Below are 16,259 nucleotides of genomic sequence, written 5' to 3'. Positions count from 1 at the left end.
AGACAGTTCGTTGAGAAACGTTTTTTTCAAAATTGCTCAAATGTTTTTGAACAAAAAATGTTTGTTTGCATGTTGAGCAAACGTATTACATTGCGTAGAATGCAAAACGACGAAAAAGTCGATTTTGTTCATTTTGTCGTTTACGCCTCCTATACAAACATGGACAGTCTAGCCCTGAAGAAAACTCTACTCCAAACTCCTTTTTTGCCTGCCTTGAAAAGGACACTTCATTGTCGTTCAACGCTCCTCAGCAAACCGTTACCGCTTTCAACAACATCTAACGGCATTCTTGAGTGGTATGAATATTTCCTTTAGAGGACATGCAATATGTATACGCTAGCGATAGCGTACTTACTGTACAGGGGTGGAGTTAATGTCGCAAATAAAAATCTCTCTTAAAAATTCGCTTCCGATTCGTATTTAATCTCCCCCGCATTACTACTTTCCCATCGTTCCAGCAAAATCCTCGCTCAGCACGCGAAAGTCCATCTGGAGCGTAAATCGATCAAGGAGTTTTCCTGTCAACACGAGGACTGCTTCTACATCGGCCGAAGTGCTGCCGAGGTGCGAGCTCATCTGCACAGCCGCCACTCGGAGGAGCGCAATTTCGTCTGCACCGAAGATGGATGTGACTACAGGGGAAAGACAATCACTCAGCTGCGTAGGTAAGTTGTGGAGGGGCGCTAATTAGTACTTTCCACGAACGGGCTCGCATACCCACTGAAACCACATCGATACGGTGTCAGTTTTTTCCGGAACACTCGCGTTGGCGTTAATTGAATGATGATTATAATTTGGCCTACTGGGCACATTGAGATATACACGGAAATCTTCCGCGCTTACCTGAACGATGGAATGGGCTTTCTCCCCCCATCAAAGCATCCTTCATCAAGCGTAATAATTGAGATTAATTCATTATATTAGCAACACCTGAACAGCGACGAGAGATGGCGAGCGATACTTAGTCCGGGAAACGACAGCTCGACCTATGGTCCCGTCGGTGGTGTCAGCTGTCCACGTGTCCGCGCGTGCAATGCTCTTGTAATTGGCAAGCTGTACCAGGAAAATTACCATTCAATAGTCGATTGAATATGCGCGTCCAGAGTTACGTTTTTACAATTCCAGCGTGTGTCCTATAAAAGGACAATCACGCCAGAGTGCCAACATAACGATCGACCACCGTTTTTTTTTCTGCCTCCCTGTGAACCCGTGATAGTGGAACGGGGCAGAATATTTCCTCCTGTATCTGGACGCGTTTCTTGCAAAAATACAGATAATTTATCGTTTGGACATTCCGCTCGGCGTTCTCTCGTTTGGAGGAACACCACACGGCATCGAATCGGGCGGCGATTCGTTATGCGTTCGCTTGTCCATCCAAATCCTAAGAAACCAGGGTAGGGAGAATAATTAAATTAAATTAATGCTGAATTCCACCGGTATCAAACTACTTTTTATTGTTTTTAATTTTCCATCTCACACACTACCGGCTGTCCGCAGGCTTACCGGCCTAAAACAGCGGCTACCAGGACTAGTGCCGGGCCTCGTAAGCCTTCCGACATAACGACGACGAGGATGCGACGCGGAAAGGCGTTGAGGGAAATAATCTCAACATAAATTCAATTCCGCGCGCCAATCGCGAACTAATCGCGGAGCGCTTCACGACGCGAGCGGTGAATTTCTCCCTGGCAGAAAATCCGTTCCGCCGAGCAGCGTAGGAGAGATGGGGATTCAATTAGGTGGGAAGGAGGTTTAAAATACGGAAAGAAAGGTGAATTTGAACGTTCCTCGTTACGCTCCAATATTTATGGAGCTATTTATAATTAAATATCCAAAATGTTCAAAAATATTTAAAATAAACTTTTGTATAATTTTGCGGCAAATCGTGTACACTAACACACTAGTAACACTTAGTAACACTAAGCGTCTCATATGAATATAATTCGAAACCTCAAACTCTGAACAATGCAGGAGCTTTTTGAAATCATCAGTACAGCCCCAGCAGGGCCCCAAATTTCCCCTATTCCCCAAGTTCACGACAAGCTGTGCTCCCCTATCTCACGCAAGATGAAAAGGCTTCGAGCGCAGGCAAGAAGTGTACGAAAAAAATGCGATACGGTATCATGTCCGAAAAAGGGAATCCGCTAGCCCATGATGCCCATATTGTTGTTGGGCCGCCCCATGCACTCTCACCATGCGACAATCGCTCGCGCGTTTATGTTTGATTGTACGCTGAAAATGCACTCCAACGGGGTCCCCATGATACGAATAATGCACAATACTTCAACTCCCTCTTCGACGCGCCTCGATTGCAAAACAGACCCTAACAAACAAAACGCTCAAAGTGCACGTATCGATGATGATAATAAGATGGAACCTTGGCCTGGTCCCTTTGTGCCTTCGATCACTTCGGGAGAATCTGGAGGGAAAAAGTGATGCAAAAATTTGAAATTCGCCTCAGCCTCGCATGACTTTGGCCCCGCTCGGGTGCAGCCCTCCGGAGGAATAAATTCAGAAAACATCTCCCAGTCGCCACAATATTGTCAAAATCTAGATCAAATGAGATATTTTTTCCCTCGTTCCACAGAGTGTGCGCGACCCGATGAAGGCAATTCCAGGTACCGAACATACAATCAATTTCCACTCCACCTGTGATCGTCTCCGCGCTGTACTGTTGTACTCTTTGTGCGACACCCATAAATGCAGCTAGGGTGGGGAAGGAGGGGCGTTCTGCTCTTGGTCCTGGTGCATCGCGGATCATGCACACCGCTTCGATCAGTGATTGGTAAGAATATTCACGCTCAGTGGTGATCCGCTGCAGCAACGACAACCTTTCTTTTTTCAAGCGAAGGCAAAGAAGGGCACACCACACCCTTCGTGCCGAGAAAGATCGATTCGCGTAAATCAAGTCTACTGGGCTGTTCGTACCGTCATTGGATGTGACTTTGGGTTACATTGGGTTATTCAAAAAGTATCCGCGGGTTTTCGTTAATTTCTTGAACGATATATTGGCCATTATTGTCTATACCAGCGGCACTCATCCTTGTTGACTTAGGACTACGTCTTTCAAGAGGAGTGCCAAATCTGAAAACAGACCACGTTTTTATGAAATAAAGTTAATGTTAGTAACTATTTGCGCTACGAACGAATTGTAATCATTTGCATACCAATCGAATTAGAAACTCTCTGCTATTTTTCTATGTGCTGTGCATTACAATTTCTAAATACCGTTAAGGGTGGACCCCTATCTAGAAGGTCGAAAAATAATAAATTTTAGTGATTTTTTTCGGATGTTAGGAATAGAGTGAAGTTTCCGAGTATGTTGGTTATGGTTTAAGGTGTATTTGAAGATGTATTTTTCATTTTTTGAGTACACGAATGATGATTATTCCGCTGTTGACAGTCGGATCCGTAGATGCTGTCTGAAAATTGGTACCTTCCTGATGGTATCGGTTCTGAAGCAACGGGGTGTTGCAGAACGAATTCCAATGAATATTTTGAAACTTCAGGACAATACCTAAAGCATTACATGCGGGGTTTTTGAAAATTCGAAAAATTACTAAAATGGTTGCCATTTTTGTTAAAAATGAGTTATTTTTCATTAAAAATCGTTGTTTAGAAGCTTATCATATTATGCAATCCACTTGTTTACCACTTCGAATATTATTTTAGATTGCATCTAATTTTTTGTAATAGATTATGTTGTTCGTTACATATAAATTTGATGATCGTCCTTTTACGTTTAATATGATGCCAAAATATGTGAACGGAATTGTCAAACGATCATTGTATTATACATTTCCCTCTGGAATCTGTGTTCTGTTAAACATCTCATGTTTACGTCGTTCTCGAGCCGTGAAAGTTCGTTCACCTCTAGTATCTGAAATGACAATTTTCCTAGGCTTCTCAGTTTAAAAGTACGTTCTAGGGAAACATATTCCGGTCTGCACAACGACAAGCAAGTACAAAAGTACTCAACACCAAAAAATACCCTCGACTTTCATGTAGAGACGTCGGTTAACCGTTCGATTAATTCAAACAATCGAATATCTGTAATTATAATCGAGTAATTTGGTATCGAATAATGAAAAATCAAAATATGAATACATCGAATAGTTATCACAGTAATCGGGGTAATGAAAAAACGAACAAATTTCAAGGGTAATACATTTTTAGGTCAAGAATTAGGCTATGGTTTTTTTTATCCAATAGCGACCATCTAACATCGGCAGCCCGACAGACAACTTGGTACAAAAAATCATGAAATGGTAAATTTATCAATATACTGAAATATCATTTAATTCAAAAACCATTATTCTACTCCATGTTTATTTTACAATTATGTTTAATATAACTTTTAAAATTATAATATTATAATCTTTTTTATTATGCAATGTCTGTTCATTATTATTACAAGAAAAAAATATTCGCTCGATTAATCGAATACTGAAAGGCAATTATTCGAATGAATCGAATATTTAAAAATGATACGACGATTAATCGATAATCGAATAAGCGAAATATTTAGACATCTCTACTTGCATGTATTTACAAAGCGGATTCCCCCAGGCACATTCATTTTCAGGTCCGTGTTAGGGAAACACAGCTCAGTGGGAACAAAAATACCCCTTGTATGTTGTATGTATGTTTTAACAAAGCACATTCCCCCAGGCACATTGATTTTGAAGTCCGTGTTAGGGTAACACAGCTCGGTGGAAACAAAAATACCCCCGGCTTGCATGTATATTTGGAAAACGGATTTCCACATGTACATCGATTTTGAAGTTTGTGTTGGAGAACCGTTAATCGGGCCAATCAAAACTTGGCAGTTAGGGCATTTAGATAACGCTTGACATTTTACAGTTATTCAATTGTTTATCTCATGACAAATAAAATTCTATTAATTATGATAGACGCCTAAAAATATTTCCTATCAATTAATTCAAACATCTTTCCGATCTGTTAAGTAAATGTTCGAATTATAAGCATTCGAAATACGGGTAGGGTTAGCACATAAATTGGCAGAACAAATGTAGGGAAAAAGGATGTTCTTCCAGTTTTCATGAATTTAAACAGTTTAGAGTTCAGCGAATTGTAATGTATAGCATATCAAACAAATCTTAGTAAATTTCCGATTGGATTGTTATGCAAATCATGAGAATTCGTTACCAGTGAAAATAGTTATTAACGTTAACTTTATTTCATAAAAACGTGACTTGTTTTCTGATTTGATACCATTCCTGAATGACGTAGTTCTATGTCATTATTATTATTATTATTATTTTATTGTCGTCAATCAAAATTGTAGACTAATACATTCTTAATACTACTTAAAACTACTTACTTAAAACTAAAAAAAAACTCACAGGAGGGTTGTGTCCGAAACACGACCGCATAGATGACGTAGGATTCCGTTAGGCTTTCTGTTGATTTTGGATATGTTTGAAAGATTACATTGTTAAACTTTTTGATAATGATATGGTGGCCCTGAAAAGGGCCGTTTTGTTTGGTTGTTGGGTATTGTTTGTTCATTCCACCAGTGTTTACCGAGCGATGATAACAGAAGGATAGTAAACAGTCGTTGGATGGTGCGTATCAGATAAAAGATGCCGAAGTGGAACGAGATATAATAAAAATCACCCTCTGTGATCCTAGACGAGATGCCTCCTGTGTTATGTATGGATGAAATAAAGAGAAAAAAAACTCACCAATATAATATAAGATAATTACCAATACCGAACACAATTATCAATTTTTCTCATCAGTGTTTACATGTTACTTTAATATAGAGAAAACATATTTGAAATGGAAAAAAAAAACTTTTAAAATGTTCACTTTCTGAGTGTTTGTTCAACCCAATGCGAATTTTTACTGGACTAACAGCACCTAATACAATATGTAGATAATATGGGAAATCACTTTTTTTTCACTTTCTTCACTTTTCCAATTTTTCTCGCCGTATAAACTTTCCTTGGTTGAAAATGAACACAACAAAACAGACAGCTTGAACCAAACGACCCATTCTCGAGCAGGAACACACCTTGGTTCTTATTTATGAAAATTGGAATAAATCGAGTCATTTTAACACAACTGCTACCAAATTACACTTACACTTGTGCCCAGTTTTTCACAATACACGATTGATATGAAATTTCATGAAGCAACCAACATTAAAGTTCCAAATTTAAATTTCATTCGCTAGAATTAAACGTATCACTCAACTTACTTGCAATACAAAAATGCCACCGACTTGCATATATTTGCAAGGCCGATTTCCCCCAGGCAGCTTGGTTTTGATGTCTCTGTTAGGGACCCGCCGCATGTGTCGTCAATTTCGACCAATCAGAAGGGGGTATTTCCGTTAGGATGGGGGTTAAGATTTTTCAATTGTTCGATAGTTAATTTCATGACATATATTATTTTCTTCAATATAAAATATTATTATGGAGTGCCGGAATCGGTTGACGCAAAAATTTCATCAATCCATCATAAAATGACTGCGCAATAAGCGTCTGAAATTGGACAATTTTCACGATGTACTCGATTTCAGATTTTCAATTTGTACCCCAATATGTTCCCGAAAGACGTAATCCTACGTCAAAACTAAACTAAAGATAGCTGGCTGGCTAATTTATCCGTTTAATTCAAAAGACGATTTTAACAAGTTACATAATCAAAAAAAAAATTTTTATTTCGTCAAACCAGCGTTGACTAAATATGCTGCCCAAATATTATAGTGAAATTTAACTATATCTTATTCTATTTAAACCTCACTGTCGCATGTGTTTGTGCGTCAACTGGAAAACAACAACTACGATAACTGTTAAGGCTACAACATTGAAAATAAAATAATCCTTGCGATGTTTGCTCTTATTCTAGGGTTCGTCGTATTGTTCTCGCTAGAGAAAGAATGAATAATGGCTCAAACATTTACAGTCAATTCTACAAAATTACGACTCTGTCTACACCATTAAAAAATTCTGCTAAAAAGTTATTTTAAAAATTTCGATACATTCTAAAATAATATCCTATGTGATATAATTCCGTAGTCCTACATCACAAATGCGGTCGTATCCTAGGCACAACCCCTTACATTTTTTTTTCATATGGGCCACAAACACGTGTTAGCCATGGCGTCGCGGGCCGCAATAAATAATGAAGAATGTCCATGGCATGACCGCATTGTTAAAGTAGGGCTACGAAATTATAGCCAGCGAGAAATTATTTGTTATTTAAATTTAAGAACGAAACTCCTTAACACTTTGGCGTCCGCACGGTTCGTAAAAAAATATGCGCTTGGCGCCGGCAGCGCTAACTCGGATTACTTGGCTTGTCGCCGCCCGTTCTTGACATTATCGAGAAATTAGAAATAGTTAAGTTTTCCTGATCTTATCGTTAGTTTTCATAAGTTCCAACCCCCCTGTTCCCCTACTTTCATGAATTTGCGAAGATATACATACGTCAATATTACAAACCTGTCCATATTTCCTCCACTATATGTCCATGCGGGTAATCATCGAAAAAATATTCTACTTTTCAGTCTGTTTTAATTTTAATAAAAACATTGAAAAATATTCGGCCGATTAATAAGAAAAACAGTATATTGAAATGCAAGAAACGGCATTTAAGTTTGGAAAACATGAGTTTCGAAAGATATAATTAAAGTTCTTCTCCGTTTTTCCCCACCTTCCCTACTTATAAAAACACGATGCTTGATAGTGTGTGTAAGTTTTTGTTACCTAAACAAAACGCCATACAGAATGCAAACGATACTAAAGTGCTGTCGCCGGCTATTAAGATACTATGCGCACGTAACCACTGTGATGTCGCCGGCAGTTTTCGTACGTAACCACTGTGGTGTCGCCGAATGCCAAAGTGTTAATATAAATATTCCGAGGCTTTGATAGAAGCCGATGAATGTTTTTTTGAGCGAGGGGCGCGAACTTCTCGCGAAATGAAAATACGCCAATTTGAGCAGACTTTGAAATTAGCTCTGAGCATTAACATAAAGGGTGGCCCACATCAAATTGCATCACAGAAAAAATGCTATAGAATTGCATCACGAAAAAAATGCTTCGGATTTTTTTTTCTTGAAATATTGGGTATAAGTGGTTTAGAGTATATTGTTTACACTGTATTTTTAACGCTGTCATTTTTACGAAAATTGGAAAAAATGGCGTCACCGGAAAACAACGTTGCTAATTGGTTTCACGCAAGCACCTGGAAAATCCCCAAGTGTCTCATCGGGACATCGGACAACAACTCGGAATCGTGCAGTCAACGGTTAGTCGTGTGATTAATTGTTACTACGAAACTCTGTCAGAATGGATGTTCTAATAGTGATCACGATCACAAGTGTGTCGTGAAAGCGTTTAAGCGGAATCCCAATGACTTGAATCCTTCCACAAAGCCGGAAGCCATAAATAGAAAGTGGGTTTCCGTACAGAAAAAGCTGCAGCCAGATGTTGTACAGAACCTTATGAGTGGAGTGAAGCGTAAGTTTCGAGCATACCATCATGGTATTGAAGTTGAATGAAATAAATATGCCAAAAGCTTACTAATGGGTTATGTTTTATTGTCTGAGAGTTTGAAAAGGATCGATCAACTAGGGCATTTTCTACAGCAGCTTTTTTTCGAGATGCAATTTGATTCGGGATACTGCTGATTGCTCGTTGTCTAGGTTCACACTGAAACATTGAACTCCTCCCCCTAAAAGAAGGGGGTGGAATGTCTTACCACCATAGAAACAATTATTGCACCCTAAAACCTCCACCTGCCTAATTTGGTTTCATTTGCTTGATTAGTTATCGAGTAATGCAGAAATTTGTGTTCCATTTGAGGGGCAGCTCCCTGTTAGAGAGGGGGGTGGAGTGTCTTACCACCATAGAAATATTCATTAGTAATGCAAAAATTTGTGTTTCATTTATATGGCAGTCCCTCCTTAGAGAGGGTGGAGGTGTCTCGAACTATCATAAGAACCTTCCCCGACCCCAAAAACCCCTACATACCAATTTTCATGTCGATCGGTTCAGTAGTTTCCGAGTCCATAAGAATCAGACAGACAGACAGACAGACCGACAGACAAACAGAAATCCATTTATATATATATATATATATATATATATATATATATATATATATATATATATATATATATATATATATATATATATATATATATATATATATATATATATATATATATATATATATATATATATATATATATATATATATATATAGATTCTCACGGGCCAAGTATCCACAAATAAATACTTCATTTCGAACGACTACTCTTCTGAAGAGATAATTTTACACAAATTCGAAGTGATAATCAAGCGAGTTGAACGAAATAATTATGTAGTCTTACGTCAATAATGCGATCGTGTCGTGAACACCACCCACTACTTTTTTTCTGAAAAAGCGCCTTTTTTTCAAACCTATAAGAAGTTGTATTTTTTGGATGTCTTTTGTTCTACCAGAAAATCAACATTTATACTTACTCGACATTTTACACAGGCAAGAATGGCGAACTTTGTCTCTCATTCTCACATTCCACAATTTTCCATACCAACCAAATGCTCGGAAATATTTTATTTGGAAAAAATTATACCTTCCAGAAGGATATTTGAAAAACCAAATCGCAATTGTTTCCCTTCTTTCGAAATCTATAAATTAAATTCTGCGTTTTCTATTCTCGATGCTTGATAGGTATTCTATGAAATGGGCATCGTTTCTGGAATCACTCTATTGAGTATTACTTTCAAATTTCTAGATATTGTTTCAAATGATTTGTACATATCATTCGCAATTCCTTGAACATATGTGGTAACATTCACCATGGTAATTAATTGTTAAAATGTTAGAGCATTTTTTTCCACATTACTTTTAAAAGCATTTGTGTTGATGAAATATTTACTAGATTTCGCCCCGATTCCCTTGAGTCATCACTCACCGTTTCTCGTGTTCTTGTAATTTTCACACCAGCTAAGTTTTTGATTTTTACGATTTTTACGATTCAATTTTACTAATGCTTCTCACCAACTTTTAATGCCTTTTTCCACTTTGTCATTTCCCCGTAGAAATTAAAACTTTGTCGCATCCATAACTTTGTTTGTTCTTGATTTCGTTTATTCAATCATCTATGTTATGAAAGTGTAAGAAGCGAACATTGTTCTCGTATGTGATCGGCTTTTCCAATATTCCACAGAAGTGTGAAGCAAATAAGAAGATTCATTATTTTAAATTAACATTTTTTTCGAAGCTGCGTGAAATAACGAATCTCAGGTACAAATTCACCCCCAGCTACGGGTCCACAATTTATTTGCACAACAGTAGTCACCGCTCACAACAAAAGCCCGCAAAATATCGCAGCGGTCCCTAACAAGATCAATATCCATCGATGGATTTTCTCTGTCCTCGTTCACATTCACCCCTGCCTCATCGGCCTCAAGTTAGTAAGAATGCTTCGGATAAGTTACGAAATTTATGCCTTCGAAATAGGGAGGCGATACCGCAGGAGTAGGAATCCATTCAATCCTTCCCGCTTTGTAAAGAGTGCGCGCAATATGCACAGAAAAAATGCATATAATGACAGCATCGGTTTAGGCTTGCCCCCCTCTCGATTCACAATGATGGCTTTCTCAGCCTCGGCCTCAGTGCGGGCGACAGGGAAGAAAGGACCTGCCTGATGCACTGGAATCAACACGACGGTTACATCGAAGTGCACAATGCACCCGTTTTGATGGTCACGAATTTATCAATTGTTTCAGATTTCCCTCGTCTGCCCTTTTGTTTTTTCCTGCTTTGTACCACCATCACCACCCGGCTGAACTTTTATTATTATTTTTATTATAAGTAATGTACCATTATCGTCTAACTACAGAGGAACTTGTATGGTACAAGACGTGTTCTCGCAAAGCATCACTCCGAAAGCGAAAACAAAACACCAAACGGAGGCTGCCCACTGAGCACTATCCGAAGTTGAAAAGTTGGAGTTGAAGAGCGAAGAAGAGAATTTTTATGTTATTATTATTTTATTTTATTATCATTAGCATTATTATACATTCCAACGGACCGGAGGCTGGCCAATGGTATGAATGCACATTCAGTTGCAGTTTGCACAGCTACATCCAAACGGTTGTCATCATCGATAAATTCATATCTCTTTACTTTTTCGCGCTGGTTGTTTCGCTTAATTTGCGTTGTAAAAATGCATCTTTGGCGTCTGCAAATGCTGGAAATATCACGACTGGCATATTATTCCTATTTTGTGCACCACAATGGTGTCGTCTGGAGTGGTCAATGCAAAAGTGGGGCGGCTGTTTAGATAGCCGATCTCACGCGTCGATTTTCTGCCGTTTTGAAATGAGCATTTCTAGAATCGATCCCCCATCATACATCCGAACAAATTCTTCGAGATCCACTATATTTCACTACTTCGTTCGCTCTTCCTGAATTAATTGCATTTTTTGTGTCTCTATTTACCCCGATACGATCACAGCTTTCCAGATTTCAACTCGGAAAAAAATGGTTACTCATGTTGCATTTATCTGCTCTCAATAATCATGTACCATTGTGCTCGGCCAACGCCAACAATCAACACAAATGCATATATTGGAAGCAAACGAAACATTCAACCTTTCAAGATTTACCCCCGGACAGCAACGAATTAAATTCAAGCAAGACCCAAGCAAAGGAAACGAAGCGGGACGAGGAATTGAAGAAATCGTGACTTATTTACTGACCAAAAGCGAGCGCATTTTGCTCCTAATTTCAGTAATACCATAACGACGCCATCATCAGAAGCTGATCTCTCGCGCGTAGCGATTTTTTTTTATTTGTTCCGTAGCGTTGCTTTCCGATCTGACATTTTGTGGTAGCTTTTCGTTGAAATTGAGAAGAGTGGAATTCATAGGGCCTGAATGATGAGGTATTCGGATAGAAGACAGACTGTTTTGGGTAAGATCAGAGTGTTTATTCATTTGACCACATCCTTGTTCATTTTCTTCGATGGTCCTAGCGTTCCCAGAAGAATTTCGGTTTTGTCGTATGATAATTACAATTTCGTATTACGAATATTTTGACTTATTTCAAACGAAAATGACATATTTCAACGTTGAAGTAAAAGTTAATTGGTTATTATGTAAAGTAAAAATCGTTTTTTTTTGTAGATTCTAGTTGAAGACTCACCAGGAGTTGTTTAAAATTATACTGCAGCGAAATCAAAAAAGATAGAAGTTGGATGAAAGAACGAAGAACGAATTGTCGAGCGATTAGAGAGCTTCAATTTGGTTGGTAGGAACATTCAAGTTTATTATGAATTTTTTGAATAAAATTAACGATAACATCTTAAAAACCACAATCTTTTGAGTTTTTCATTTTTAAACTGTTACTTAAGTTCACTAATTGGGAGTTAAACTACTTCTCATCTTTTAAATAGAAGCGACAGAATTGTCCAAATATGATTATTTATCATCTCCTGGAAGAATTTCTGATTTTTTATACCGCAAAGCTATTTTAAGACTTCAAGGGGATGAATCAAAAATTAAATTCTTCTTTTATATTCATAAAACGAAAAATCTTATATATAAAAATCTCGTGTCACGAGGTTCGTGGTCGAACCCCTCCGAAACGGCTCGAACGATTTTCATGAAATTATGCACAAAAAACTTGGTAGGCATGAGAATAGCACGTAAACTATATATGATACCGCTAGGGTACCGATTAACATATGTTTAATACCGATTAGGGTGGCTCTATGAAGAAAAAAGTTTTTATTTTTATTTCTATTTTTTTCTTAAATTTGACATACAACTAAATATAACCTCACAGGTTATCCCCCATTTCCTATTTTTATTCACGATTTTAGTATTTTGGTATAAATAATAATATTCAAATAATCGACCCGTAGTTTGTTTTTCAAAGAGAGCGAATTTACTTACGTTGTTAAATGACAGATGGCGCTAAGTTCACTTCATTGAACGCATTCATCCTCACATGCGCCAATAACCTTAATTCGGCTAAAGCCATGCATATTGCCAACGAGCTGGAAAACTTTTTGAATAAACATAATAAATTATTGAAATTCTTCATATCATACATGCTCGGTTTGCAAGGTGACGATCACGTTATTTTCATCAATTCTAATATAACATCGACTGGAGAACACATGTATACATTCAATGCGTATGTCGTTGAATACATTGCTGGAGTCATGGTAGGCGACTGCTCAGTGACGCGAGAAACTGTGATTCGAAGAAGAAACAACAATCTGGAGATCATCGTTGACACCCACCGTTTAAACGACACCCTCCATCTTCTTCTTCAATGGTACTAAAGCTTCTAATGTTCCTAACGTTCACCATCTCAACGTAGAATGAATTGCGAACGATATAGTGGTAATGAGCGAACGATTGCGATTCTAAACAACCAGAAGCGGTGTGAGGAAAAATACATGCCGAACGCTATCATGAGCAACGCCGACGCAGCTTCTGATATTGCCAGGTCTAAACACATTTATAGTCATGATATTACAAAACGTGTGTTCAAACAACAAAAAATGAATGAAATGTGGAATGAGATTCATTACAACGTTACATGTATTCGGTTCCACATCTTGCTGAATTTATTCGGCTGGATGGCAAAATTAAAAAAAATTAGGATTACCTCATGTGCACATTTTTAATTCGGATAATCGACAAAATACGCCCTGAAGAGATCGATAGTGTAATTTACTCAAAAATTCCAGTCATTGAGCTTCGTGTACCATTTATTTGAAGCGTAAATTGTTATTAATTTTCGAGTGAAATAAACACGCTTCTATAACAAAGATAATTAAATGAAATATGGCTCTATTGTGTGTTCTGTGTAGCAGAATAATTCATAATCTGCAGGTATCTTGAACGAGAATAGTATCTGATAATTATTTTATATTCTGAATGATATTTTGGTTGAAATGCAAGAAGATCAAAAGATAAATAGTTGAGTTAGGGTCAGGACTATGTCTACTAAGTATGGAAACAACATCGAATAAAAATTTTCATTCAAATTTCAACAACTTGAAATTGCCTCTAGGTCAGGTCAGGTGATTGTTCGCTAATGTTACCCCAAACATGGTTCATGACCGTGCGGAAATCTAAAACTTTTATAGCCTTGCATGGCAGATGGAAAATGTATAATGAATTTTCTTGAAGATTTTACCAACGACACGACCGCAACCTTAGATGGATGTCCAATATATCAACGAGTAAAAACTGATAAAGACAGACAATCATTCATGAAAATTAACAACGCAGACATTGACATGGAAAATCGTTCGGCAGTGCCATATTCACCTCAGCTGAGCAAAACATTCAAAGCTTATATTAATGTTGAGTCCTGTAATTCGATGAAGAGCAACAAATACATTTGCAACAACGAAATTTATATTGATATTCTTCATTTAATTTGTCTACTTTACGACAACAATATATATACAGTTCAGATTCGTTAATGAAATACATCGGGAATGGAACGCAAAGAATGTTTTGTGTTTTTTTTATAATCGTCATCGACTTGGCGCTCTATTCATCGGTATGTCAAACACAAGAGTAACGAACGTTTCACGTATATGTAGATCGTTAAAACGTTTAAATACACTTACAATACATTGGTTATTATTTTTTTAACAACCAACATATTCACTAGAAATAATATTTATGGCAAAACAACGTTTGCCGGGTCAGCTAGTATATATATAAAAATCTCGTGTCACGGTGTTTGTTACCGAACTCCTCCGAAACGGCTCGACCGATTTTGATGAAATTATGCACAAACAACTTAGTAAGCATGAGAATAGGTTTTAAACTATATACGATACCACTAGGATACCGATTACTAAATATTTAATGCCGATTAAAGTGCCTCTATGCAGAACAAAATTTTGATTTTTTTTCTTAAATTTTGCTTCAAGCAATACATATAACCACAAATTTAAACCCTCATACCTTATTTTTATTCGCGATTTTAGTAGTTTTCGCACACTTCCTATCAAGTAATATCAACCAAACTCTAATCGATTACTCACAAGATAATAAATTTTCATCTGCTGTCGCACTGTATAGTGAAAAACGTCGGAAAACTCGAGCTAGTGCTCTGGAAGATATATTTTCATTTTTTCAATTTCCGGCAATGGTTTGGTTTGTATTGGTGAAAGCATCGTTATTTTTTCGACACTGATGCCAGAAAACATCATCGAAACAGCTATAAAAACCACTCAATAAAATGTTATTCCTGAGTCATAGCGTGTTGTGTTGACATTAATACAATTATTACCTTTACGTTTAATGGGTCTCTATTGTAAGTTTTAGCAACTTTAATATTAGCTAAGCAAATTGTATTGCAGAGCTCGGAACACTGCCACGGCTGCCTATGCATTCAAAAACAGTAAACGGAAAAGTATTACATTCAATCAAAATACCTCGGCCAACGAAGAGAAGGGTTAAGGCTCTCCACCGTGAATATGTGAAAACAATACGACCAACGAAGGAAAATATTAAGGAATTATCAACAACGAGTAGTATGCGGAAAAACTTGTTCATACCAAAAGAGCCCCAATTCGCATGTGTTATAAATTCGCTCATGTTACGCTCGCGTATAATCAGAATTTTACTTCATATGCAAATGCATCTTCTATATATATTTATATTTGCAATTGTTCAACGGAACATATCGTTCATACATTTTACTTTAGTATTGAATTGTAATTTTTTTCAAATTTATTCAAAGACTCGTATCAATGAAGCGCTACACGGTCTGATAAGTGAATTGATCCATCTACGTGTGGTTTGCTCTTCTCTCACAAACACTATTACCCAATTTTTACACGTGGTTTTACCTATACTACTACTCAAACAGAACGAATTTATTTATATTATTAAATGACAGATGGCGCTAGATCAAACTTTCATCCACACATTCGCAAGAAACCTCACTTCGTCTAAAGCCAGGCGTATCGCCAGCGAGATGGAAGTATTTCTGAATGAGCACCACGAATTATTGAAATACTTCACATCGCACTGAAACTAAGCCTTCTGTCACGTCCAGCTGCCCGCATGGACTCTTTATATTCTCTCCCAAGGATGGCTCAATTTCAGCCTTTCTATATTAGATAGTAAAGGAAAACACACTCTTAGAGGTTACCTAATGAGACGGCGTTTATTAGCTCGGTTCTGACCTACTTCCCTAGCTCCTGTTGCGTATTACAGTACTCACAGGTGTAT

At 37.5% G+C, this 16,259-nt stretch overlaps 1 protein-coding gene across 1 annotated transcript in view; it reads left to right on the top strand.

The window, feature by feature from the left end:
• LOC129779250 (zinc finger protein ZFAT) overlaps nt 1–16,259 on the top strand; it is a 224,618-nt gene that overhangs the window by 199,249 nt on the left and 9,110 nt on the right. The window contains exon 6 of the mRNA XM_055786634.1: nt 459–665. Coding sequence (XP_055642609.1) covers nt 459–665 — 207 coding nt within the window. The remainder of the gene's footprint in view (nt 1–458; nt 666–16,259) is intronic.

This window comes from Toxorhynchites rutilus, chromosome 3 (genome assembly GCF_029784135.1).
Source record: "Toxorhynchites rutilus septentrionalis strain SRP chromosome 3, ASM2978413v1, whole genome shotgun sequence".
NCBI classification, from domain to species: domain Eukaryota; kingdom Metazoa; phylum Arthropoda; class Insecta; order Diptera; family Culicidae; genus Toxorhynchites; species Toxorhynchites rutilus.
Note: the sequence above shows the minus strand (reverse complement) of the source record. Positions and strands in the feature narration are given on the sequence as shown.